Source organism: Cibotium barometz, chromosome 9 (genome assembly GCF_041138505.1).
Source record: "Cibotium barometz isolate CiBa-2024 chromosome 9, ASM4113850v1, whole genome shotgun sequence".
Classification (NCBI taxonomy): domain Eukaryota; kingdom Viridiplantae; phylum Streptophyta; class Polypodiopsida; order Cyatheales; family Cibotiaceae; genus Cibotium; species Cibotium barometz.
The window spans coordinates 54424888-54448785 of NC_141054.1; the positions used below are offsets into that span (position 1 = coordinate 54424888).

At 43.9% G+C, this 23898-nt stretch overlaps 1 protein-coding gene across 1 annotated transcript in view; it reads right to left on the reverse strand.

The window, feature by feature from the left end:
- Positions 1-206: 206 nt before the first annotated feature.
- LOC147635716 (uncharacterized) overlaps positions 207-23898 on the reverse strand; it is a 71416-nt gene continuing 47724 nt past the window's right edge. The window contains exon 3 of the mRNA XM_086803118.1: positions 207-1195. Coding sequence (XP_086659244.1) covers positions 530-1195 — 666 coding nt within the window. The 3' untranslated portion in view covers positions 207-529. The remainder of the gene's footprint in view (positions 1196-23898) is intronic.

The following is a 23898-nucleotide window of genomic DNA, read 5'->3' on the forward strand; positions in this document are numbered from 1 at the left end:
GGCCAATATGGCAAAATAGAAATCAGATGCATTATGGGCACATTCCTCTTGATCAATATGCCTACTTCCGACGCTGTTGAGACGGTCCCTACATGACTGTTGGGAACACACACACACACACTTTTTCTGAGTTCTAGTTTTAACATTTTTTCTACCAAAAATTGGGGAGATAAGATTCTAAACATTACTTCCTTTGGAAAAAAACATGCTAAATGACATTTGCTTCATTGAATTTCATAAAGTAACTTGAGTAGGCCAAAATTAGATGGATACCACTAACGCCTCCTTTACAAGGGCAGGCAACAAAAACACAGTTCAAAATCATTCAGTGAAGGCTTCGTGCCATCCAGTCATACAGCTGGAACTTAAAAAACAAATGCTTGTTATCGTGCATTTGAAGAATTGAAAGATCTTTTGAGAGCTTCAAAGGTTATCCTTACCTTACCATAGGCTTGCTAAATGCAAAGCCCAATTATTTTTTGGCCCAAAATCTCAAGATATCCAAATGTGCATATTCATTAGCATACAATCAAAACACACGGAGTGAATCAGGAGAGGGGCCTGGTTCGATAGAGAAGCTCCGTGCCTCTTTCTCACATTGTAGAGAACAAGGAGCCTTAATCTTTTCAACAGATACCACTTCAGACTTTGACTCACACTTCCCAGCTGCAGCGCAGGGCCAAGAATCTCCCACTGTTTCTTCCTCACCTTTTGATGCAGCTTCAACTGACTTTAAACTAGCAAGCTCAATCCGCCTCCTCTCTGCCCTGGATCCAATCACTTGGCCTAGTATCGAAGCAGCAAACGTGAAAGCCATCACATACTTGGGCATGTGGACAGCCTTTCGCAACATTGCAATAAATGGCACCGATGCATGCACAGCAGTAAACCAAGCTGGTGAAAACTTTTCAGTGTGTTCCCTCCATATCCCCAAGGGCACATTTAGGGCCATCCCCAACATCCCGACCGCCAAAACTCGCGTGGGTAGAGGTTGTGGTCTTAATGATTTCACTGCAGCTGTTCGAGCAAGAGCTGCACGGGCGGCCACCACGGCAGGTGGGCATCGAAACTTTATACCTGGAGGAGGTTGTAAAATTTTTGCTACTAGAGGCAAGACACCACTAACTGCTCGAAAGGATTTTGCAATAGGACAATTGCCAGTCTGTAACCATTCATTACTCCAAGCTTCATGGTCCTGGCACAACATTAAAACTCGAAGCAGTGATTCATTAAACTATGAAAACCCATGCTATGCACCACACGGATATTTTGCAAGTTCATTTCCTTCATGTTATAGATAAAGTGTTAAGTAAATTGCATTTATGAGGCCAAAAATTACCTACGAAACCCAAAAAAGGTTACAATGCTTTCCAAAGGTCTGAAAAGACTGAAGAAAAAGTGCCTAAGCACACAAGATGACAGTGAGATCTGACGCCTTGCTATGTGCGTGTATCAGAAGGGGCCATGTCATGCTTCCCAACAATGGAAAGCACCTCCCTAAAAAAAGGAGCAATGACAGTAGTTTTTCTGATTAAAAAGAGGATGATGCCACGTTATAGTCACAAAAAAAAGGTGTTTCGTCATTTCGAAAGCTCTCAAACATTTTGAAGCAAAACATTTCTAAAAAAACTCGAAACCTCTTGGCCAGTGACATTTCGGGGGGGGGGGGGGAAAAAAAAAATCCAAATCCCCCCCTACCCCCCCCCCCCCCCTTCTCTATAGACCCCCTCTATAGTAACAACTTGAGTGCCCATGGGCCCTCTCCTTCTTCCTTCTCCTCCTCTTCCGAAACATTTCTTTTGACCATGTGTCACCTGGACATGTCTTTACCATTTACCCACTTCCAAGAGCGTCTTCATGGCTAAGTCTTGGTCAATTTTGGGGCTTTCAACCACTTCATTGTACTTGGTCCAAGTGCCCAATGAGCAACCAATGTGAACACTTTTATTATTTTTGGACATTCGCAATATTATATTTAGGGTTGGCAATCAACCAATCCTAAAAGCTAGCCAACTAGCCCATAGGACACTATAAATAAAGGGCAAGTGTTGGCGGACAGTAATAGAAGATTTAACAGTAAACATTATGATAGAATTAAACAATGAACAGTTTGTTTATCCATATTGCAAGCGAATGCAACATTGCACAGACAATGAGAAAAAGGAAGTAGACTCAAAGCTATGTAAATAATTTGAAAATTTTGTTTGTTGTTCTGTGTATCTTGAATCAGGATTTTCTGCACTTTGTTCAGTATCTTTTGGATGGTTACTGTGACCATATAGTCAGGTAACGGCACCTCTTCTTCGTGATCTACTTGGAGCTGAAGGAGATGTCTATTGATTGTGGAAGGTCTTGGCTTTGGAGCACGTTCCGGATGTTGTTAATGACCTTTTGGAGCACTTGCAGATGGTTGCTGAGCGAGTGGCGGAACTTCCTTGCTGAAGTGGGCACAACATGCTAGTTGGCCGGTAAAGGTAATCGTCTAGATCTTAGATTTTCCACTGTGTCTAAGATGCAGGTGTAACACCGTTCCAGCTCCCGCTCTAATACTTTAATTGATGTCTTCAATTCTGCAACTTGTGTTTCCAAAAGCTTCTCCTTACTCTCCATCAATTCTTCATATTCAGCATGATGAGTATGAAGCCTTTGAATATTCTCTTCATATTGATCCAGCTTTCTAACAACGTCTCTCAATTCCCTGGAAGAAGTAATTCTTTCTTTCAGCTTTGTAATTCTCACTGAATCAAGAACTCGCTGATCTTCAAGCTTAGCATCTCTTCTTGAGTTCTTGATTAGCAAGCCTCATAGCTTCAGCTTCACTCTTGAACTGCTCTAAATTGTGATGAAAGGCACGAGCTTGTTCTTTAAAAATAATGCATTCTCTTTGAAGTCTTTGAAAACTTTCATCTGCCTCGGCCATCACCTTTTCGTCTTTATCTATAGTTTGGCCTGAAACTTGGCCTGTTGTTGCTATTGTTGTTTCTGTATGCCTTTCGGATTCAGCTTCTCCGGATGTGCCTGCTCCAGATCCCCAATCTCTAGATCCACCTGCTCCGGACTGATTATCTAGCTTTTTGTGTTGGAAGGGAATTTGGGTGGCACGCAAGATCACTAATGTATTCAAATTCTTTGATATATCCGGCATATAAATGCTCCATAAGATCACGGATTCTACCTTCATAGTTATCTACATCATTTTGCTGACATTTCATATATATCTATATCCTCATTGGTATTTAAAGCATTGATCCTACTCTACAAAATTTGAAGATTCGCTTTGTTTACTTGAGCCTCCTTTTCATGTTGATCCATACAAAATTTATGTTGTACTAATATTTTTTTTTTGACATTTAAGTTCTGCATCTGTATATTTTCTTTGAAAATCTAAGATCTCCTCTCACATTTGTGCTTTAACTTGATTAGCCTCATTCACTTCAAAGCGGAAATTCTACACAATTTGTTGAAGTGCACCTACTCTGCTTCGAAAATCTACAATTTTTGATTGACTGTTGAGTGCTCTGTTAGCTTTGATTTAATCTTCTCCAACTCAGCTTTTGTAGAATTCAGCTCATTTTGCAACGTATCCTTCTGAGGTGTTATGCTTGTAATTGCCTCTATGGTTTTTGTGGCACACATTGTGATATATTGATAGGCTACCTTTAATAAATTGGTGTCCACCTCTTCCGAAAAGGCAATTGCTCTGGATGGGCCTGCACCATCTTGACTCTGCAGATTTTGGAATTCCTCTAGATTGCCAAAAATTCCCTTTGGATCTCTTCTTTGGTTCCAATAACCTCATCCAGAGTCGGTTTGTCATGGGCTTTCTTTCTTTTCTTTTCTCCATGGAGGAACCCTCGTGCCCCTATTGCTGTTGTCAATGGGTTCGGCACATTGTTGGGGACTCCATTTTGCAAAAAACTGAAAATGCAGGCCAATCTTTGTCGTTGATTGAGGGCCTATGCTCTTCAACTCTGCCTATAACTGGTCAAAAAGAATATGTGCCCATTCAACGGAATTCCCAACTGATGCATATAAATACAATCCCATTGCCCTCTTTGACATATATGTCAACTTGTGAGTAAGAATTATCATCTCAATAATCTGAAATGTAATCTGTTATGTGCATCCTTATAATTTGCCAGTTTATACTCCTTACCTGCTCCCTTGGAACCAAAATAGAATTCCATATCAGCATCTGATGCTGCAAGAATATCTATTGTCCCTCCACTAGCAATTCAAAAACTTGAGCCACATATTCCGGAGTCAACAACTGGGTGCCTTGTGTCACTGTCTTGATGACTCCATTCTTCTGCACCTCCTGCAACTTCTCCATTAAATCATTGCTAAAGGAATGAGGGTTCCACGGAAGAGATGCGAACTACAACAGCCCCATCGTTCCAGCCAAACACGGTTGTGAATAACATTCACATTGAGAACAACAGTAAGCTTCTCGAATTCCACCATGTTTGCGAAAGGAAACAGAAAGCAACAAGAGCGATTGTAAGTGAAAGATAGAGAGTAAGAGTGAGATGACAATGAATTTTGCGAATGAAAAAGTGATTGTGAAAAATGCGAGTTTTGATGATAGAGATACAGGGTGTGGCGTAAAACATTCAAGAAAATGAGACACACGTTCATGATGACTAGAATCACGATGCACACAACTTGATGTGGAAGGACGGCTAAGAGAAATGAAGCACATGCCACCCCACGATACAATAATAATAACTCAACGGCTTTGCACACTAGCCAATGCATGATTAATACAGCTTCAATCTGAATCCATTTATGGGCTTTGGCAATTTCACACCATCTAGTGATATTAATTCAAAATTCAAATGTTCCAATGCTGAGCTTCCGGTATGGACCTGTCCATCTCCACTTGAGTTTACCCGGATGTGGACCCATTCTGAAATTAAACAATAATACTGAATCACCTACATCAAAAATTTTGTATTTCGCATTTCTGTCCACAAAAAGCTTCCGCCGCTTCTGGACAACATCAGCATTCCAATTGCTCTGGGGCCTTTTTTCTCCCAACACCAACAACTGCTCTAGCTGATGTGTAATTGATTCTTCCGGCGATAATCTATGACTCATTGCCACCCGAAAACTGGGGATTATAAATTCCATTGGTACTACTGCCTCCAAAACATAGACCAATGAGAAGGGAGTACTTTTAGTTGCCACTTTATATGTTGTTCTGAATGCCCAAGAGTGCTGAATATAGCTTCTAATCCCAGTCTATTCTGTTCTCATTCACAATCTTCTTCAGGATTTGCTGCAATACTTGGTTGGTGGATTCGGTCTGACCATTGGCTTGTGGATAATACAATGTAGACTTTTTATAAATAATCATGTGATATTCAGTCAGATTCTGGATAACTTGGTTCAAGAAATGTCCACCCTGATCACTAACCAGTTTTATCGGGCAATCAAACCTGGTCATAATTATTTCATATAAGAATTTTGCTACAGATGCAACTGTGTTATCTCTAAGAGCGTTGGCTTCCACCCATTTAGTGCAATAATCAATGGCTATCAGTATATACTTATTGCCAGTTCTATGAGCTAGTGGTTGGAATGGACCCACAAAATCCAATCCCCACTTTTGAAATGGGTCCAAAGGCAACACTGGATTGTGTGGCATTCTATTTGCTACATTTGGTTATCCTAATCTCTGGTAGAAATCGCAAGCTTTAGCGAATTGCCATGCATCTTTCACCACTGTCGGCCACCATAATCCAGCCTAGAATATCTTCCGGCCTATGATTTCTCCAAAAAATACCCTCCATTGAAGCCTTAATGACCTTTTCTAATTGTTGCTATCTTCTCATGATCTGGGACACACCATTTCAAGATTCGATCAATTCCCATCTTGTACAATTGTTTGGCTACAACTGTAAATGTTCTGCTTCTAAGTGCCAACCTCTTCCAATGATCTTGGCTCATGCCTTCTGGAAATGTCCCATTCATCAAGAACAACAACATTTCATCATACTATGTATTTCGTGGAATATCCAATATAAACAATTCTGCATTTGGAAATTGATCTGGAACACCATCTGCCGGCTCTCCGGATTCTATGCAAGATAGAAAATCAGCAACTACATGCTCGTTTCCCGGTCTATGTTCGATGGTGAACTCGAACTCTTGCAGCAGGTAGCATCCATCTTGCCAAATTACCTATAAGATTAAGCTTGCTCACCAGATAAATAAATGCATGATGATCTCATTGCACAAAAGATAATGCCTAAACTTGTTAACAAAATATACCATGCCCAGAGCATAGTTGCCAGGCATTTCATGAAACGCGTTTCATAAACGTTTCTTTCAAATCCTAGACGTTTCAAAAACGTTTCATACAAAACAGGGGGGTTACAGGTCCCAAAATTTATATATAAGTTTATTATATGTAAAAAATATGTTGCCTTCCCTGCAAAACAATATTAAACATGCAGCATTTACACATTAAAACATGTTTTCAAGTTAAAACTAAAGAATCTAGGTTAAAAACGCTTAAATCGTACAGTTCCCAGGTGGACACGAATGAAACGCATTTCATTTGTATGAAACGTTTCGTTTCATTCAAACTAAATGAAATGCGTTTCGCTCAAACTAAATGAAATGCGTTTCGTTCAAACTAAATGAAATGCGTTTCATTCAAACTAAACGTTTCGTTTCATTCAAACTAAATGAAATGCGTTTCATTGCAACTATGGCCCAAAGCTTCTCTCTGTCGTGGAGTAATTCTTCTCAACTACAAACAACATTCGACTGGCATGATAAATTGAACGAAACCATCCAGCCTTGGTTTGTTGCATTAAGACATTGCCGATAGCAACATCTGATGCATCCACAAAGACATAGAACTACCTCTCCCAATCCGAAGGTTGCACAATCGACGCTGTGGATAATATCATCTTCAAGTGCCAGAATGCTTCTTTACACTTCTCATTTCATATGTACGGAGCATTCTTCTTTGTGAGCAAATATAGTGGACATGCCACATGTGCCAGATACCTGAGAAACCTTGTATGACATTTGATCTCCCAAGAATCTGCTCAATTCGTTAGTGTTACGTGTAGTTTGCAATCGAACAATGACAGTCACCTTCTGAGGATCCATTGTTAGCCCATCTTCTGAAACAATGTGGCCAAGCAACACTCCACTACTTACTGCAAAAGCACACGTTGATGGATTTAGACTCAATCTGGTTTCACAGCACCTCTGTAGACATAATGTCAAGTGTTGCAAATGTTGTGAATGCCTCTCGAAAACACTTAAGTCATTCACAAAGCCCCTCATAAATGTTGTGAGATAAGTCATACAAGATTTCTTGGACATCCTCTGAAGTGTGGCCAGTGGCTTCTTCATCCCGAAAGTCATTACATTAAAGGCGAACACCCCCCATTCTGTGACAAAGGCTGTCTTTTCTTTATCCTCCGGTGCCATCCTTACTTGATTATATCCACTAAATCCATCCAAAAATGAATACATCTCATGGCCACCAACTACATCCAACAATGGGTCTGTAAACGGAAGTGGAAAAGGATCTGTGACTGTGGCCGCGTTCAATTTTCGGTAATCCACACACTCTCAATTTGCCTTTCTTTTTGGGAACTATGACAACTGGAGACACCCAATTAGCTCTATCAATCAAATAAATGAAACCTACTTTCAGCAATTTGTCAATTTCCTCTTTCACTTGGCGGGCATAATTCGGATCAATCCGGTACCTCTGCTGCCGGATGGGAACTGCATCTTCTTTGAGATTAATCCTATGTTGATAAAAACTAGGGTCAATACCCTTCATATCCGTGTAACTCCAAGCAAACACATCTTTGTATCCTGACAACAGTTCCTTGTCTCCATTCCTCTGCAAGTTTGGCACTTACTCGGACCATTCGAGGGTTCTGATCATCTCCCAAGTTTATGTCGGACGATGCATCTTATCCGTCAATGACAGACCGAGAATGGCGTTGTAATGCTCGTTTGGAAGCATGTTGATGACAATGATGTCATGTTGCAGAGGAAGATGAAGGCGCCACTGTCAGGCTCGAGAAAGACAATGTTAGTGTTCACTCGGAGGATAGTCGGCACATGGACGACTTCAATGTTCCACTAGTGGTAACCTCTCGTGCGGCTCAGAATTTACTAAATAATAGATTTGCTGCTTGCTGGGTAGGTGCGGAATCGCCTTCAACATGTCCTGCTATCACTCTCTAGCAGGTCCAAGAGCCTTTTCAAGTCCATTTGGCCTTGCCAATGTAACCTTGCCCCCACAGCTTTCAATCATGGCCCACCATCTCTCTTATCTATCCGAAGTTCCATGGTAAGGAGGAGGATCCAGACACGCATGTGGCAAATTTTGAAAACGCCCGGTTGGCCAATGGCATGCCACTTGACCATTACTACAATTCAGAAGCGCAACACATTCAATGGCACATTTGATGGACGAGCGACAAATTGGCATGCGCAGTATGGCCCCAACGCATTTCCAACTTATGCGGACCTGCGCAATACCTTTCTACATCCGTTCTGCAAGGATAAGACCTCTTCATAGGTCTTGGATAAATTGCGGTGTCTGAAACAGAAGAGCTTGCCGGTAGAAGATTATGTGGCCAAATTTCGAACTCTGCAAAGTTGGGTTAATCCTGTCGACTGGCCAACTGGGGCCCTCATGGGAGAATGGTTTGTTCGAGATCTAGAGAAGAAGTTGAAACCTACGATAGCATTTGTGGATTTGATGGGTTGGTAGAGGCTGCTCAAAGATCGGAGTGCAGTTTAAGGAAGAGTTCCACTTTGAAGAAGGGGAAAACAAAGTCTCAAGAGGATTCTTTAGGGGATGAGCAAGAGGAAGACACTTCGGATGACGACTCGCATTCAAAATCCAAGCACAAGAACTAGAAGAAGAAAAGCTGGAAGCCAGAGACAGTCGAAGATAGACTTGTGGCAGCATGGACTAAGCTTTAGGGTGGAGGTGTAGGAGAAGCTAGATTTGGACTACAATCAGATGTCTGGTGTACGAAATGTTCCAAGTAAGGTCATACCAAGGAAGAATGTCTACTTGTTCTTTACTATGCTATATGCCAGACCTTGCCAGTACAATGGTAGACTTAATCACCCACAGTGCCAGACAGAGAAAAACTCAGTCCGTAGTTTCAGTGCAATAGATAGCACCAGTTAATCTGCCCACTACAGGCATACCACAGGCTCGCCTTTATATGGACAAGGTCGTGGAGGAGCGCTTGGTGCATCTTTTCGTGTTACTACTGTAAGGCGCTAGGTCATCAGAAGACAGAGTGTCCAATCTGGCAATGACATCAAATAGAACTCCAGAAAACATAAGCAAAGGGATCCACTTCAACTCATAGTGCAGATTCAGTCGATTCTAGAGAAAGTGGAGTCCCCACGTGTCACATGCACTCTGCACTCAGTGCATGGTGACAAACTCGCTCATCATCAGCAGTGTACATTATTAGAACCCGGTAGAATGATATTTGTTGTACGCCGTGAAGCAGTTTTAGCAGCATTTGCCATTCAGTTCCCACAGTAGACAAGTCTTTGACTCAAAGGATTCAACTCCTACCGTCAACCTCAACCCCGACAGAAGAAGTCAGAAGGGGGCAGTGGTTTCAGTGGAGAAGGATCACCAGAGGAGTCGAAAGGTTGCCAGGTATACCACCCACCAACAGTTTAGTAGAGCACGTGCACACCCGAAAGGTGTACAAGTGACATGGCATCATAAACATTAATCAAGAATTAATCGGGATTTATCAAGATTTATCTGGTATTTTCCAGCATTTTATCAAGCATTTAAGCATGGTATTCAGCATGTATCTCGCGGTATAGGCTGAGTACATCATCTAAAGCAGCACATTAGACTTCATTAGGCTTCATAGGCATTTTTGGTGGCAGTTGACAGCAAGTAGGTGGCAACTGACAAGTATTATGAGCATTTATGGCATTTATGGGCAGGTCGTGAGCATCTAGGAGCTGGCCGACCAGTATCATTCCATATATATAGAAGCGCATCAGATTTTTTTCAGTCCAACATCCAAGCTTCTCTTCAGCATTTTCCTTCCCAGGAGACAAGGGAAGTCAACGGGACAGCAGTTCACTCAGCATACAGTCATCATAGGCAGCATATTCAGTCCATGGTCTCATCTCTCCTCAGCGTTTCTCATCCATGGAGCAAGGGAGAAGCAGATCAGCAGTATAGCCAGCATATTCAGCACACAGTTCATCATTCCTACCATCCTACATAGAGGGAAGCTGGCATCGAAAAGTGGACCTCAGCATTGGAGCAAGGAACAGTCCTCATCATCAGCATTCATCATATCCCCCTCATCCCAAGAAGGATCTTCATCTAGGACAGCAACATAGATCTATTTAGATCTCATTGTAACCCATTCATCTAATATAGCTGCATTGCATTGCATTGACACTATTTGTCTCTCTCTTAAGCATCATTAAGTGAAGTTCAGTTAGCCTAAGGTTGTGATTACTACGATCAATCCCTCACAGGTCACATTTGTATCAGAGCGTTATAGGGTAACCAGCCTTAGATCATTTTCATTCCATCATTCATTCAGTCAGTCATCATGTTAATCGCTTCCGCACAGTTAAACCCAGTTCTCAAAATCTTGCGAGCCATCCTTAGGGATTTCCCCTTAGGCCTGATTAGTAACCCATCCATCTGCATTCTTGCAGAGCATATAGGGTTGCACATGGCTTGCATAGTAGTCATCCTAGCAGTCACTCTTGCATCTGCAAGGCATACATGTTTTGCCCATGAGTTCTCTGGGGAAGAATGGCATCCATCATCAAAGGAGTGAATGAAGTTTTGGGCTTCGACAGGCAATAGCAGGGTGTTCTCTTCCACATAAGAAGAGGGAAGTTTGCTCCAACATCGCCTCAAGAGGTTCGGAGGTTCAGGAACGACGGAGATGGTGTGTGAAAGGACTCCACAAATAGGTCAAGGGTGACTCAGGTATTTCCAAGCAGTTTTAGCAGCATTTCCCATTCAGTTCCCATATAGTAGACAAGTCTTTGACAAAAAGGATTCAACTCCTACCATCAACCTCCACCCCGACAGAAGAAGTCAGAAGGGGGCAGTGGTTTCAGTGGAGAAGGATCACCAGAGGAGTCGAAAGGTTGCCAGGTATACCACCCAGCAACAATTTAGCAGAGGGGAATGTCACGTGCACACCTGAAAGGTGTACAAGTGACATGGCATCATAAACATTAATCAGGAATTAATCGGGATTCATCAAGATTTATCTGGTATTTTCCAGCATTTTATGAAGCATTTAAGCATGGCATTCAACATGTACCTCGCGGAATAGGCTGAGTACATCATCTAAAGCAGCACATTAGACTTCATTAGGCTTCATAGGCATTTTTGGTGGCAGCTGACAGCAAGTAGGTGGCAGCCGACAAGTAATATGAGCATTTATGGCATTTATGGGCAGGTCGTGAGCATCTAGGAGCTGGCCGACCAGCATCGTTCACACATATATATAGCAGCACATCAGATTCAGTCCAGCATCCAAGCTTCTCTTCAGCGTTTTCCTTCCCATGAGACAAGGGAAGTCAACGGGACTGCAGTTCACTCAGCATACAGTCATCATAGGCATCATATTCAGTCCATGGTCTCATCTCTTCTTAGCGTTTCTCATCCATGGAGCAAGGGAGAAGCAGATCAGCAGTATAGCCAGCATATTCAGCACATAGTTCATCATTCCTACCATCCTACATAGAGGGAAGCCGGCATCGAAGGGTGGACCTCAGCATTGGAGCAAGGAACAGTCCTCATCATCAGCATTCATCATATCCCCCTCATCCCAAGAAGGATCTTCATCTAGGACAACAATATAAATCTATTTAGATGTCATTGTAACCATTCATCTAATATAGCTGCATTGCATTGCATTGACACTATTTGTCTATCTCTTAAGCATCATTAAGTGAACTTTAGTTAGCCTAAGGTTGTGATTACTACGATCAATCCGTCACATGTCACATTTGTATCAAAGCGTTATAGGGTAACCAGCCTTAGATCATTTTCATTCCATCATTCATTCAGTCAGTCAGTCATCATGTTAATCGCTTCCGCACAATTAAACCCAGTTCTCAAAATCTTGCAAGCCATCCTTACGGATTTCCCCTTAGGCATGCATTAGTAACCCATCCATCTGCATTCTCGCACAGCATATAGGGTTGCACATGGCTTGCATAATAGTCATCCTAGCAGTCACTCTTGCATCTGCAAGGCATACATGTTTTTCCCACGTTTTCTCTGGGGAAGAATGGCATCCATCATCAAAGGAGTGAATGAAGTTTTGGGTTTCAACAGGCAATAGCAGGGCGTTCTCTTCCACATAAGAAGATGGAAGTTTGCTCCAACATCGCCTCAGGAGGTTCAGAGGTTCAAGAACGACGCGGGATTTATCAAGATTTATCTAGTGTTTTCCAGCATTTTATCAAGCATTTACGCATGGTATTCAGCATGTATCTCGCGGTATAGGCTGAGTACATCATCTAAAGCAGCACATTAGACTTCATTAGGATTCATAGGCATTTTTAGTGGCAGCTGACAGCAAGTAGGTGGCAACCGACAAGTATTATGAGCATTTATGGCATTTATGGGCAGGTCGTGAGCATCTAGGAGCTGGCCGACCATTGCAAATGTCGGCCCATGTGAAGGATGGACCAACGTCTCCTATCATGACATGCGAACAAAGAGGCTTGTGGGTGAGAGGGAGAGAATCGATAGATCTCTCAATCCAGTGCGGGCGGCATGGTACATGTATGGGTGTAGCATCCTCTCTGATGGATGGAGTGACCGGAAGAAGAGAGGCATCATCAACATACTTGTCTCTTGCCCTCTTGGCACATACTTTGTGCGGGGCGTGCATTCCGGAAAGGCGGGGAGGAAAACATCGGGCGCATTCATATATCGCCATATTAAGCAAGCCATCATGGAGGTAAGTTTCAAATTGCACTCAAGTCTTTAAAGTTTAAAGTCTAGGCTTTAGCATAAGTGATATGTGAATATGTCATGACTCAAGTCTCATACCATATACACTCATTGCATCCATTCATGTGCATTGTGACATGTAGGTCGGACCGGAGAACATGGTGCAAGTAATCACCAACAACGCTTCAAATTGTGTCATTGGATGGGGAAATTGCTCGAGGAGGACTATCCCTCCATAGTATGGACACCTTGTGCCTCCCATTGCATTGACTTGCTCATGGAGGATATGGGCAAGTTAGTGTGGATGAAGGAAGTAATGACCGAAGCTGGGTCTATTGTCACCTTCTTCAACACAAAGGTGAAGGTGCTTGCCATGTTCAGCGAACATAGCAAGTTGGAATTGAAGCAGCCTTCATCTACACGGTTCGCCTACATGTGGCTCCTCTTGGAGCGCCTCTACGATGTGAAATCCTCCCTTCGCCAAACAATGGTCTCCACAATGTGGAATGAGTGGGATGAGCGAGAATCGGCGGAGGCCAAAGTCATGCAACGGCTTTGCTTGAATGAGGAGTTTTGGCCGTTGGTCCGCACTATTGTCATTGCGGTCACACCCTTCTATAGGGTATTGCAAGTGACCGACATGGAGGGGGACACCATGGGCCTTCTCGTTCACTTCATGAGAGAGGCCATAGCAGAGTTGCACACTTTTCCTTCCATCGACGAGGAGAAGCGCGATGGTATGTTTGCCATTGTGGAGAAGACATGGAAGTGGATGTGAAGACCTATCCATGGTCTTGCTGCATTATTGCATCCGGCTTACAAATCACCCGCCCTCGTCACCAACGTGGAGCTACTTGAACCCCGAGATGCTTTCTTGCCCAAAGCATTGCTGGAGGATCGCCATGGGAAGTTCCTTGAGGAGCTCATTAGCTACAATGACTAAGGGGGGGGGGGGGGGGGGGGGGGGGGGGAGCCGCGTTTGCATCTACTACCTGTTGGAAGAGGGAATCTCCTATGAAGCCCCTCTTTTTGGTGGGAGACATTTGGGTATGCGCTCTCAAGCCTCCAAAAGATGGCCTTGAGAATCCTAACTCAAGATTGCTCTTCAGGTGCATGTGAGAGGAACTGGAGTTCCTTCTCACTTCCACACACGAAGTTACGCAATCGCTTGAGCACGCAATAGTTACAGCGGCTAGTGTATTGCCGTGCTAACTTGCGCATGGTGTGCGCAATGCAAAAGATGGAATCGGTGAGACAGGTATAAATTATAGCTTATAAGTTATAAGCATTCAAATTTCAAACTTCAATGTTTATTGAAACTAAATTCTAATACATTGCTTGTCACTTGATCATTGTACAATGTAGGTGAATGTGGATGCATTCAAGCTCATAGGGGGCACTCTTGAGAGTGTTAACAAAGAGTAAGATGAGGAGGAGGAGAGGATCTATGCAGAGATCTATCGAGAGCTCGAGTTGTTTGATCGACAACCTACTCGCACTCGTCGTGGGCGTGGAGGTAGTGGTAGAGGAGTGCAAGTAGGAAGCCGTGGATACACGATTCATGGTGCTTCCAAGGACATAGTGCATACCTATGTGCGGCGTGGTTTGTGTCATGGCCCTGTGAAAATGGAACAGCACAAGTGTGGGCATGGTGGTTGCTGAGTCAAAATATTAAATGATTCACATTTGGGGTGCCCGGACAGAGATAATGATGTGTGGACACTCCAGGTGTGAAGGGGGGAACTAGAACATTAATACTTTAATGTTTTATGTATGGTTGCCCCTAGGCCTTAGTGGCCCCTAGGGAACTTTAATAATTATTAAAGTTGGGGCCCTAGGACAAGTTTGGGGAGGGGGCAACTCCACTTTTGGAGTGCATGCCTCTCTCTCTTCTCTCTCTCTCTAGCTTTTGGGAATCGTGCAAGAAGGAAGCGTGGAGAAGAAACGTGGGAACTAGTCGGCTGCTCTGCAGAGAAGTTTAGCTACTGATTTCTGTGTGCTAGAACAGGCCGTACAGCACCCGTACAGTCCTGTACGACAGCAGGTACTACTGCAGGCATAGGCGGTGGTTGTGGAGCAGGTACAGACTATTGCAAGTGGCTGCAGCTGCAGTTTTTCAGGCAGCACAGGCTGGTACGATTGCAAGTACAGCCTTGTACGGCTGCAAGTACACTGTACGGACAGAGCAGGCGCTGGTGCTGGACAAAACTAGAATTGGCGGCGCTGACTGGTTGAGCAGGTACAGTCGGATACAGAGGCTGGTTGCAGGTAGCGCATGCAAGTACAATGACACATGGCCTGTTCGGACTGGTACAGTGCAGATTTTATGGTCTGTACAGTCAGGTACAGCACTGAAGTGGATGCAGAGAGGAAGGTACAGACAAGTACACCCACACGTGTGAAGCAAAGTTGTTGAAACAAGTGTGCAAGTACAGACTGGTACAATCACTTCCTCCGGTGCAGATCCACGAGCTGATTTTGGTAAGCTCTGAATTTGTTCATCTGTCTTCCTTTCCATTGGCTTATGTTTGCTGCAGATTTGTGCTATCTGGCCCCTTGTGAGAGGAGGGGTATGGCAGATTGAAAAGGGTGGAAACAGAGATTGGGACACTGAATGTATGTTTGTGCTGAGTTGTGGAATCAGGTGCATGAGATATGCCAGATGTATGCTCAAGGTTGTCCTACTGAATGGTCTTGGCTGATCAGAGGGAAGCACAGAGTGTTGCTTTGAGACACAGATCTGTGTGTGTGAATCCTCTGTGCTAAGAGGTATTGTGGGCTACCAGATTGGCCATACAGGTGTATTCTCTTGGCTGGTTTTGTTGTACTCAGCCTTTCATATTTTGGGAATTGAATAAAGAAATACTGCAAGGGGCGCCAAGCTTTGGGGCCAACAGGTGTCGTTCTATTTTCAGATTTGGGGCACTCTAACTCCAATCTATTTTGTTTTCATATCTAGACTACAAGTGAACGGGTGACGGCTAGTCTACCGCACTTTGGTTTCTACTAGAGGCCGGTTTCAAGGTTCCGTTGTACACAGCCCGAAGAGAAGAAGAAGAAGCCATCTATTCCTTAGCAGACTATGCATCCAGGTTATTTTGGTGGAGGCTCGGTGTTCCAATCTATGACTGGGGGTTATCCTCAGGGAGGCATGGGGTGAGGAAAGCTGCCACTTTTCTCAAGGGCAATGCTTTGCAGTGGTGGTCTACTCTTCTTTTGCAGGGCATAGCACCCACTACTTGGGTACAATTTAAACAGGTTTTCTCTTCCGTATGGCTCACATCTACATTTGAGGTGGATGTTATGACTGCATGGCACAAGTTGGATGCTTCAAAATGTGAGAATTTGGAAGATTATAACAAGAAGTTTTGGGAAGCGTTACTCCCAGTGACTTCTTACCGTGCAGTGCCTTTGTCTGAGCAGGTAGAGATATATTGTTGTGGGCTGCCCAAAGAGGTGCGTGATTATTGTATCAAGACTCGAGTAACGAACATGTCACAGATGATAGGGAATGCTATGACAGCTAATGCGTTACTCACTGGGGGATCAGCTGGGTTTAAAGGAAGTAAGAACTCGAGTAAGAAAGCTGAAAAATCTGGGCATGCTTCTCGTGATACTAAAGGGTCTTCAGAGACGAGGTATAAGAAGTTGCCAATGCCCAAGAGAACTTCTGAGGAAAGACAAGCTTTGAGAGATGCTCGGAAATGTTTTTACTGCACTGAAGAGGGACATATGTCATTTAATTGTCCCAAGAGAAAGTCCCAAAAGGACTCTGACAATAAAGGAGAGCCCAAGTCAAAGAAACCAAAACCTTCTGCAGGGTTAGTTCCTGATCTTGTTGGGGAACAGCCAGGTGGTGAAGAGACAAAGTTGTGCAGGGCATGGGGCAAAGTGAGAGATCAGAATGCCTTGATATTCTTTGACACAGGTGCTAGAGCCAACTTCATTTCACCAGATTTGGCTGGCCGATTGGGGATTCGTGTAGAGGAGATGGGGCCGTTATATGAGGCTAACATGGCTTGTCCAAGGTATGCAGAACCCGTTACTCCTATCATTGGGAAGCTCAGGCTTCATTTGCAGGGTTATGTGGACAGCAAAGAGTTTTTCATCATGCCTCTGGATGGCTGTGATGTTTTGTTGAGTATGCCATGGTGCCACAGAGTACATGCGGTGGTAGATACATACAATAGGAAAATCACTCTGACTCATAGAGGAAAAGAACATGTTTTGGATGTAAAACTTAAAGGAAAATCTGTTCCTATTGTATCCGCTTCGGCAATTTCATCAGTAATGAAAAAGCATCTTTCCGCGTACTTGATTTATGTAAAGGATGCACAAGATGATGAGTCTAAGTCTAATTTGTCTATGTTAGATAAGGACAGGACTGATTTCTTATGTGGGTTCCAAGATTGTTTTTCCGAGTCATTGCCAAGAGAACTTCCTCCTGAGAGGCCAGAAGGTCATGCCATTGATCTAATTCCTGGTAGTACTCCACCGAATCGACCGCCGTACCGTGTTAGTGCAGCCCAACAGGAAGAAATTATGAGTCAGGTGCAGGAGCTTTTGACTAAAGGGTTGATACAGCCTAGCTCATCACCCTTTTGCTCACCTGTACTCTTAGTGCAAAAGAAGGATGGTTCTTGGCGCATGTGTATTGACTACAGGGTGCTGAACAAGAACACCATCAAGAATCGATTCCCCATACCGAGGATCGATGACATTTTGGACCGCTTACAAGGCTCCACAGTCTTTAGTCGTATTGACTTGAAAAGCGGGTATCATCAGATACGGCACCTGCCACATTTAACAGAATGATGGACAGGATTTTCAAGCCTCATAGAGCATTTGTGGGCACATTCTTTGATGATATGATTGTGCATTCACAAACTGAGGAAGAGCATAGAAGGCATTTGGCCATTGTGTTTGCAGAACTCAGAAACCATAGGTTGGTTGTTAATGGCAAGAAGAGTGAGTTCTTTTTGCCAGAGATACATTTCTTGGGGCATATTGTGTCTGAGCATGGAGTCCATATGGACCCAGCAAAGGTGGAAGCAATTCTTAATTGGCCAGATTTGAGAACCGTGCATGATGTACGCAGCTTTTTGGGATTGTGTTCCTATTACAGGCAGTACATACGGTATTTTGCTGAAATTGCTTCGTCCCTTCATGCCTTAACAACGAAGGCAACTCTGTTTAGATGGGCTGATCGGGAAATTACAACATTCAAAAAGCTCAAAGAAAAGCTTACTTCGGATCCAGTATTGGTGTTACCGGACCTCCGAAAGGCTTTTGTTGTCCAGTGTGATGCATGCGGAAGTAGCATTGGGACAGTTCTCATGCAAAAGGGACATGTGATCGCCTATGAGAGTAGAATATTGCAAGATGCCGAGAAGCATTTACAGGTTTATGAGAAAGAGATGTTGGCTGTAATTCACGCTCTTTCTACATGGAAACACTACTTGCTTGGAGCTGATTTCACTTTGCAGACAAATCATCAGACCTTGCGTTATTTTCTCACGCAAACTAAGCTTTCAGAGAAGCATATGCGTTGGGCAAACTTTTTGTCTATGTTTCACTTTCAGATTGTGCATGTGGAAGGCAAAAAGAATGTAGTGGCAGATGCTTTGTCACGCAAGCCACAGGTCTCCGCAGTTTCACTTGCTTATCATCATGAGCTTGATGAAATGAAAGAGCAGTATGCCCATGATGAGGACTTTGAAAGGTTGTATGATTAGATGTCTGAGGGTCAGCGGCATGAGCATTACACTCTCAGAGATGGGTTTTTATTGATGCATGGCAGACTGTGTATTACCAGGCCATTGCGACTCAAGGTTATAATTGAAAGTCATGCTCACCGTATGCAGGTCATAGAGGTATTGACGCCACGGTAAAGGCAGTGGAGACTTTCTTTTATTGGCCAGCCTTGAGAAGAGATGTTGATGCCTTTGTGAGGCAATGCATCGTATGTCAGAAGGTAAAGTTTGACCGTCAAAAGACACCAGGGTTATTACAGCCTTTACCTATTCCACATAGACCTTGGGAGAGCATTGCCATGGATTTTACATTTGATCTTCCACGGACACAAACGGACAATGATGGCATTTGGACTATCATATGCAGGTTCAGTAAGCAGGCCCATTTCATTCCCGTGCGTAAGACGATCAAAGTGGATCATATGGTGAAGTTGTTCATGGCGAACATCTTCAAGTATCATGACTTGCCTACGTCTATCATTAGTGACCGTGATCCACGGATGACGAGTTTGTTCTGGAGAGGGTTGTTTGACAACATGGGTACAACTCTCAAGTTTTCATCGTCATTTCATCCACAAACAGATGGTCAGTCGGAAGAGGCTAACTCTACAGTGTTGGATCTTCTTAAGTGTTATGTGTCAGAGCACAAGCAACAACGGGGAAAGTATCTTCCTTTGGTGGAGTTTGCATATAACAACACTGTTCATACCTCGACAAGTAAGGCGCCTTTTGAGATTGTGGAAGGAGGGAAGAAGGTACCACCCATTTTGCATACAAAGGATAAGATCTTTGAGGCTGATCAGTATGTGGAAAGTATGGATGAAGCTTATCGGAGAGTTAAGTTGGCACTCCAGAAAACTCAGCAGAAGCAAAAGAAAGCCGCAGACCGTCACAGACGTGCTTTAGAGTTTGCATTGGGTGATTGGGTTCTTTTGCGCTTTGAAAAGGCTAGACTCAAGAAGATGAAGGGTAAAGAGCGCTTATTCCCTAAGTTGAGCATGCGTTATTATGGGCTTTTTCAAGTATTGGAAAAGATTGGTGAGGTAGCCTATCGTTTGAAGCTACCAGATCACTGGAGGATTCACAATGCTTTTCACGTGAGTCTCCTTAGACCTTTCCGTGGGGATGTGCCTGAGGATGTATCAGATGAGGCTCAGCCGGAAGTTGGGGAACTTGATGATGTTCTTATTCCAGAGCAGATACTGGCACATAAGGAAAGAAAGGTACGCGGTAAAGTTTCCCGTCGCTATCTTGTGAAGTTCAAGAACTATTCACCGATGGATTCGAAGTGGATGGAGGAAGGTGACTTAACAGATTCACCTCAAGTTTTGCAGCTTTATCTCGATGCCTTTGAGTTAGAGCCGACTCTTGTGACTCATTCAGGTTCAGCAGAGCATGGGTCTGGAGCATTGCCTGATGCTCAAGAGGGGGGTAGCACCTCCACTCCCTTGATACAGACAGGCTCAAATGACATCTAGAGGTCGCTTGGTGCAGTTTTTCTCTCACCCGAAGGTACTGATGGCTGACAGTACATCTGTTTATGGGACTTCTATAATATATGTGTACTAGTCACATGGGATGTTGTGGTTGTGTATGGTTCACAATGGTATACAACTTCGACTACTACTACGCCATTGGTTTGCAGTGAATGATATTGATACATGTGCATGGCTTAGAGAGATTGGGACGCTGATCTTGCCATATTGTATATTTCACTTTGGATATTTTGCTGTATCACCAGAATGCAATCGAGGACGCTTGCCATTTTTCAAGAGGGGGGTTATGTCATGGCCCTGTGAAAATGGAACAGCACAAGTGTGGGCATGGTGGTTGCTGAGTCAAAATATTAAATGATTCACATTTGGGATGCCCGGACAGAGATAATGATGTGTGGACACTCCAGGTGTGAAGGGGGGAACTAGAACATTAATATTTTAATGTTTTATGTATGGTTGCCCCTAGGCCTCAGTGGCCCCTAGGGAACTTTAACAATTATTAAAGTTGGGACCCTAGGACAAGTTTGGGGAGGGGGCAACTCCACTTTTGGAGTGCATGCCTCTCTCTTCTCTCTCTCTCTAGCTTTTGGGAATCGTGCAAGAAGGAAGCGTGGAGAAGAAGCGTGGGAACTAGTCGGCTGCTCTGCAGAGAAGTTTAGCTACTGATTTCTGTGTGCTAGAACAAGCCGTACAGCACCCGTACAGTCCTGTACGACAGCAGGTACTGCTGCAGGCATAGGCGGCGGTTGTGGAGTAGGTACAGACTGTTGCAGGTGACTGCAGCTGCAATTTTTAGGCAGCACAGGTTGGTACGACTGCAAGTACAGCCTTGTACGGCTGCAGGTACACTGTACGGACAGAGCAGGCGCTGGACAAGTGCTGGACAGAACTGGAACTGGCGGCGCTGACTGGTTGAGCAGGTACAGTCGGGTACAGAGACTGGTTGCAGGCAGCGCATGCAAGTACAGTGACACGTGGCCTGTGCGGACTGGTACAGTGCAGATTTTATGGTCTGTACAGTCAGGTACAGCACTGAAGTGGATGCAGAGAGGAAGGTACAGACAGGTACACCCACACGTGTGAAGCAAAGTTGTTGAAACAAGTGTGCAAGTACAGACTGGTACAATCACTTCCTCCGGTGCAGATCCACGAGCTGATTTTGGTAAGCTCTGAATTTGTTCATCTGTCTTTCTTTCCATTGGCTTATGTTTGCTGCTGCAGATTTGTGCTATCTGGCCCCTTGTGAGAGGAGGGGTATGGCATATTGAAAAGGGTGGAAACAGAGATTGGGACAGTGAATGTATGTTTGTGCTGAGTTGTGGAATCAGGTGCATGAGATATGCCAGATGTATGCTCAAGGTTGTCCTACTGAATGGTCTTGGCTGAACAGAGGGAAGCACAGAGTGTTGCTTTGAGACACAGATCTGTGTGTGTGAATCCTCTGTGCTAAGAGGTATTGTGGGCTGCCAGAGTGGCCATACAGGTGTATTCTCTTGGCTGGTTTTGTTGTACTCAGCCTTTCATATTTTGGGAATTGAATAAAGAAATACCGCAAGGGGCGCCAAGCTTTGGGGCCAACAGGTGTCGTTCTATCTTCAGATTTGGGGCACTCTAGCTCCAATCTATTTTGTTTTCATATCTAGACTACAAGTGGACGGGTGACTGCTAGTCTACCGCACTTTGGTTTCTGCCAGAGGCCGGTTTCAGTTTGGGTAGCTCCACACTCGCTCTTGCAGATGAGGATGCTCCCTTTGGCTTCTCACATGAGCTTAGAGAGCCCAAAATCAATGATGAGGGCAACCTCCTTAGTGATGGCGACTTCGGCGAGGCCACTAATGTGTCCTCTTCTCATGAGGATGATTTCAACGAGAGCTCTGATAGTGATGCCTTTGTCTAGTCTCTCCTTGGGCCTTGGCCCTCTTTTGGTACTCGCCTAGCGTGCATGATCGCATCGCACCTCTATGCTTCATGTACTTTTGTTTGTCGCTTCAACCTTGTTTTTAATGAAATTTTGGTTTGAAACAACTTCTCTAGACTCTACCCTTCCAAATTGAAAATGTCTATGTTCATAGGTGTTCTTTAATAAGTATTTTATCGTACGGTATCCCAAATTTTCATATCGTACTGAAAATTCCCGTACGGTATCATATATTCGTACCGTGACAACTATGAGGTCAACCAATGAAATAGGCTGATTAGATGGTAGAAGATGATGAAGATGATGATGAGAAACACAGATATGGTCTCGGAATTGTAAATGGATGCCGATAGGTCTTGAGTCTTGATATGAGCAAAAACAATGGGTAGCTTGAGAGTGCCAAGAGAAGTCGACTAGCTCTGCAGGGAGTTAGAGAGATACGTGGAGTTTATCACAAATGGGGATCCAAGGGTGTAATGACATATGACAAATCCCCTTTGATTAAGGTGGGCAAAAATGGGCTCATTCAATGAGCTACACGATTGGATTAAGGCTTAAGTACACAATAGCTATAAGTTGGGCTCCGGGCAAAGAATAGGTTGGGCATCTCGGTTTTTAATGAGATGCGAACACATAAGGTTATAAAACCTTTGCAAAACTATAAAAGGCTAGAAACTAACACTTCACATGCCACAAAACCTTGTCAACATACAGGGACACACATGGTCCACGGGCGAGCGTTCCCTACCCGTGAACAAGACAAGCCATAGCAAGCATTCACACGAAAACATGTCATGCACCTATGTGTGCACATGCATTATGCAATGGATAAATCTCCCGTTCATGGAACCTGTAAATCCCACGTCTTCCCGAGCACGAAACTAGCTCACTGGCAGGCCTGGAGCTAGGAGCCCTGACACTCAAGTCAAATATTGGCCTCAGTACGAGCAGCATGAAAGCTGCCTGGCCTCCTATACATTGGCACGAAACAGAGAATGACCACTTGGGCGGCCAAATGGTGACGCATGTCGAGATGATAGCCCGTGGTACAATGTCCTAGAAGTGATTATCACATACTCCTCACGGTCTCTAGATGTGCATTTGTCATCCTCAAAACTGACGTGAGTCCTCTTATAGCAAAAGAGGAAACAGATATGAGATTCTTCTCCATCCTTGGAACATACAGCACAGCGCGAAGGCGTAGATTCGACTCATCTACTCTGCTGTGAGCACAATCACACCATTTCCCTTCATGGGATAAGAAGAGTTATTAGCACACGAGACTCTTTTTCTCTCTGGAGCAACCCCTAGCTTGGTAAACAAATCCCTCCTCCAGGTGATATGCCTAGAGGCACCGCTATCAAAGTTACCATACCGCCTCTGATGTCACATTAACATTCAGAGAGAGGTCCTCCTTGGAGGCATCATAGCTGCAAACAAGAAAGGCCCAATCCTCTTGCACAAAGTTTGTAGATGTTGATCCTTACTTGCATTAGAAGCTGAGGAGTCTGCAATAGACATACCAAACTCTTCTTCTTCTGACATCTATGCCTATGACCTATCCCAGCAATGAGGGATCAGATGAATGACAAGAACTGTACTTGCCTATTTATGGGCTCATGGAAGTGCCCCTACATCTACCCGACACCTACAATGTGTGTGCTCATTGACAAGAAAGCGAAATACTTGGCTTGTAGTGTAACATGTGGAAGAGCTGCCTGTATTAAGAACTATGCAAAATGCAGA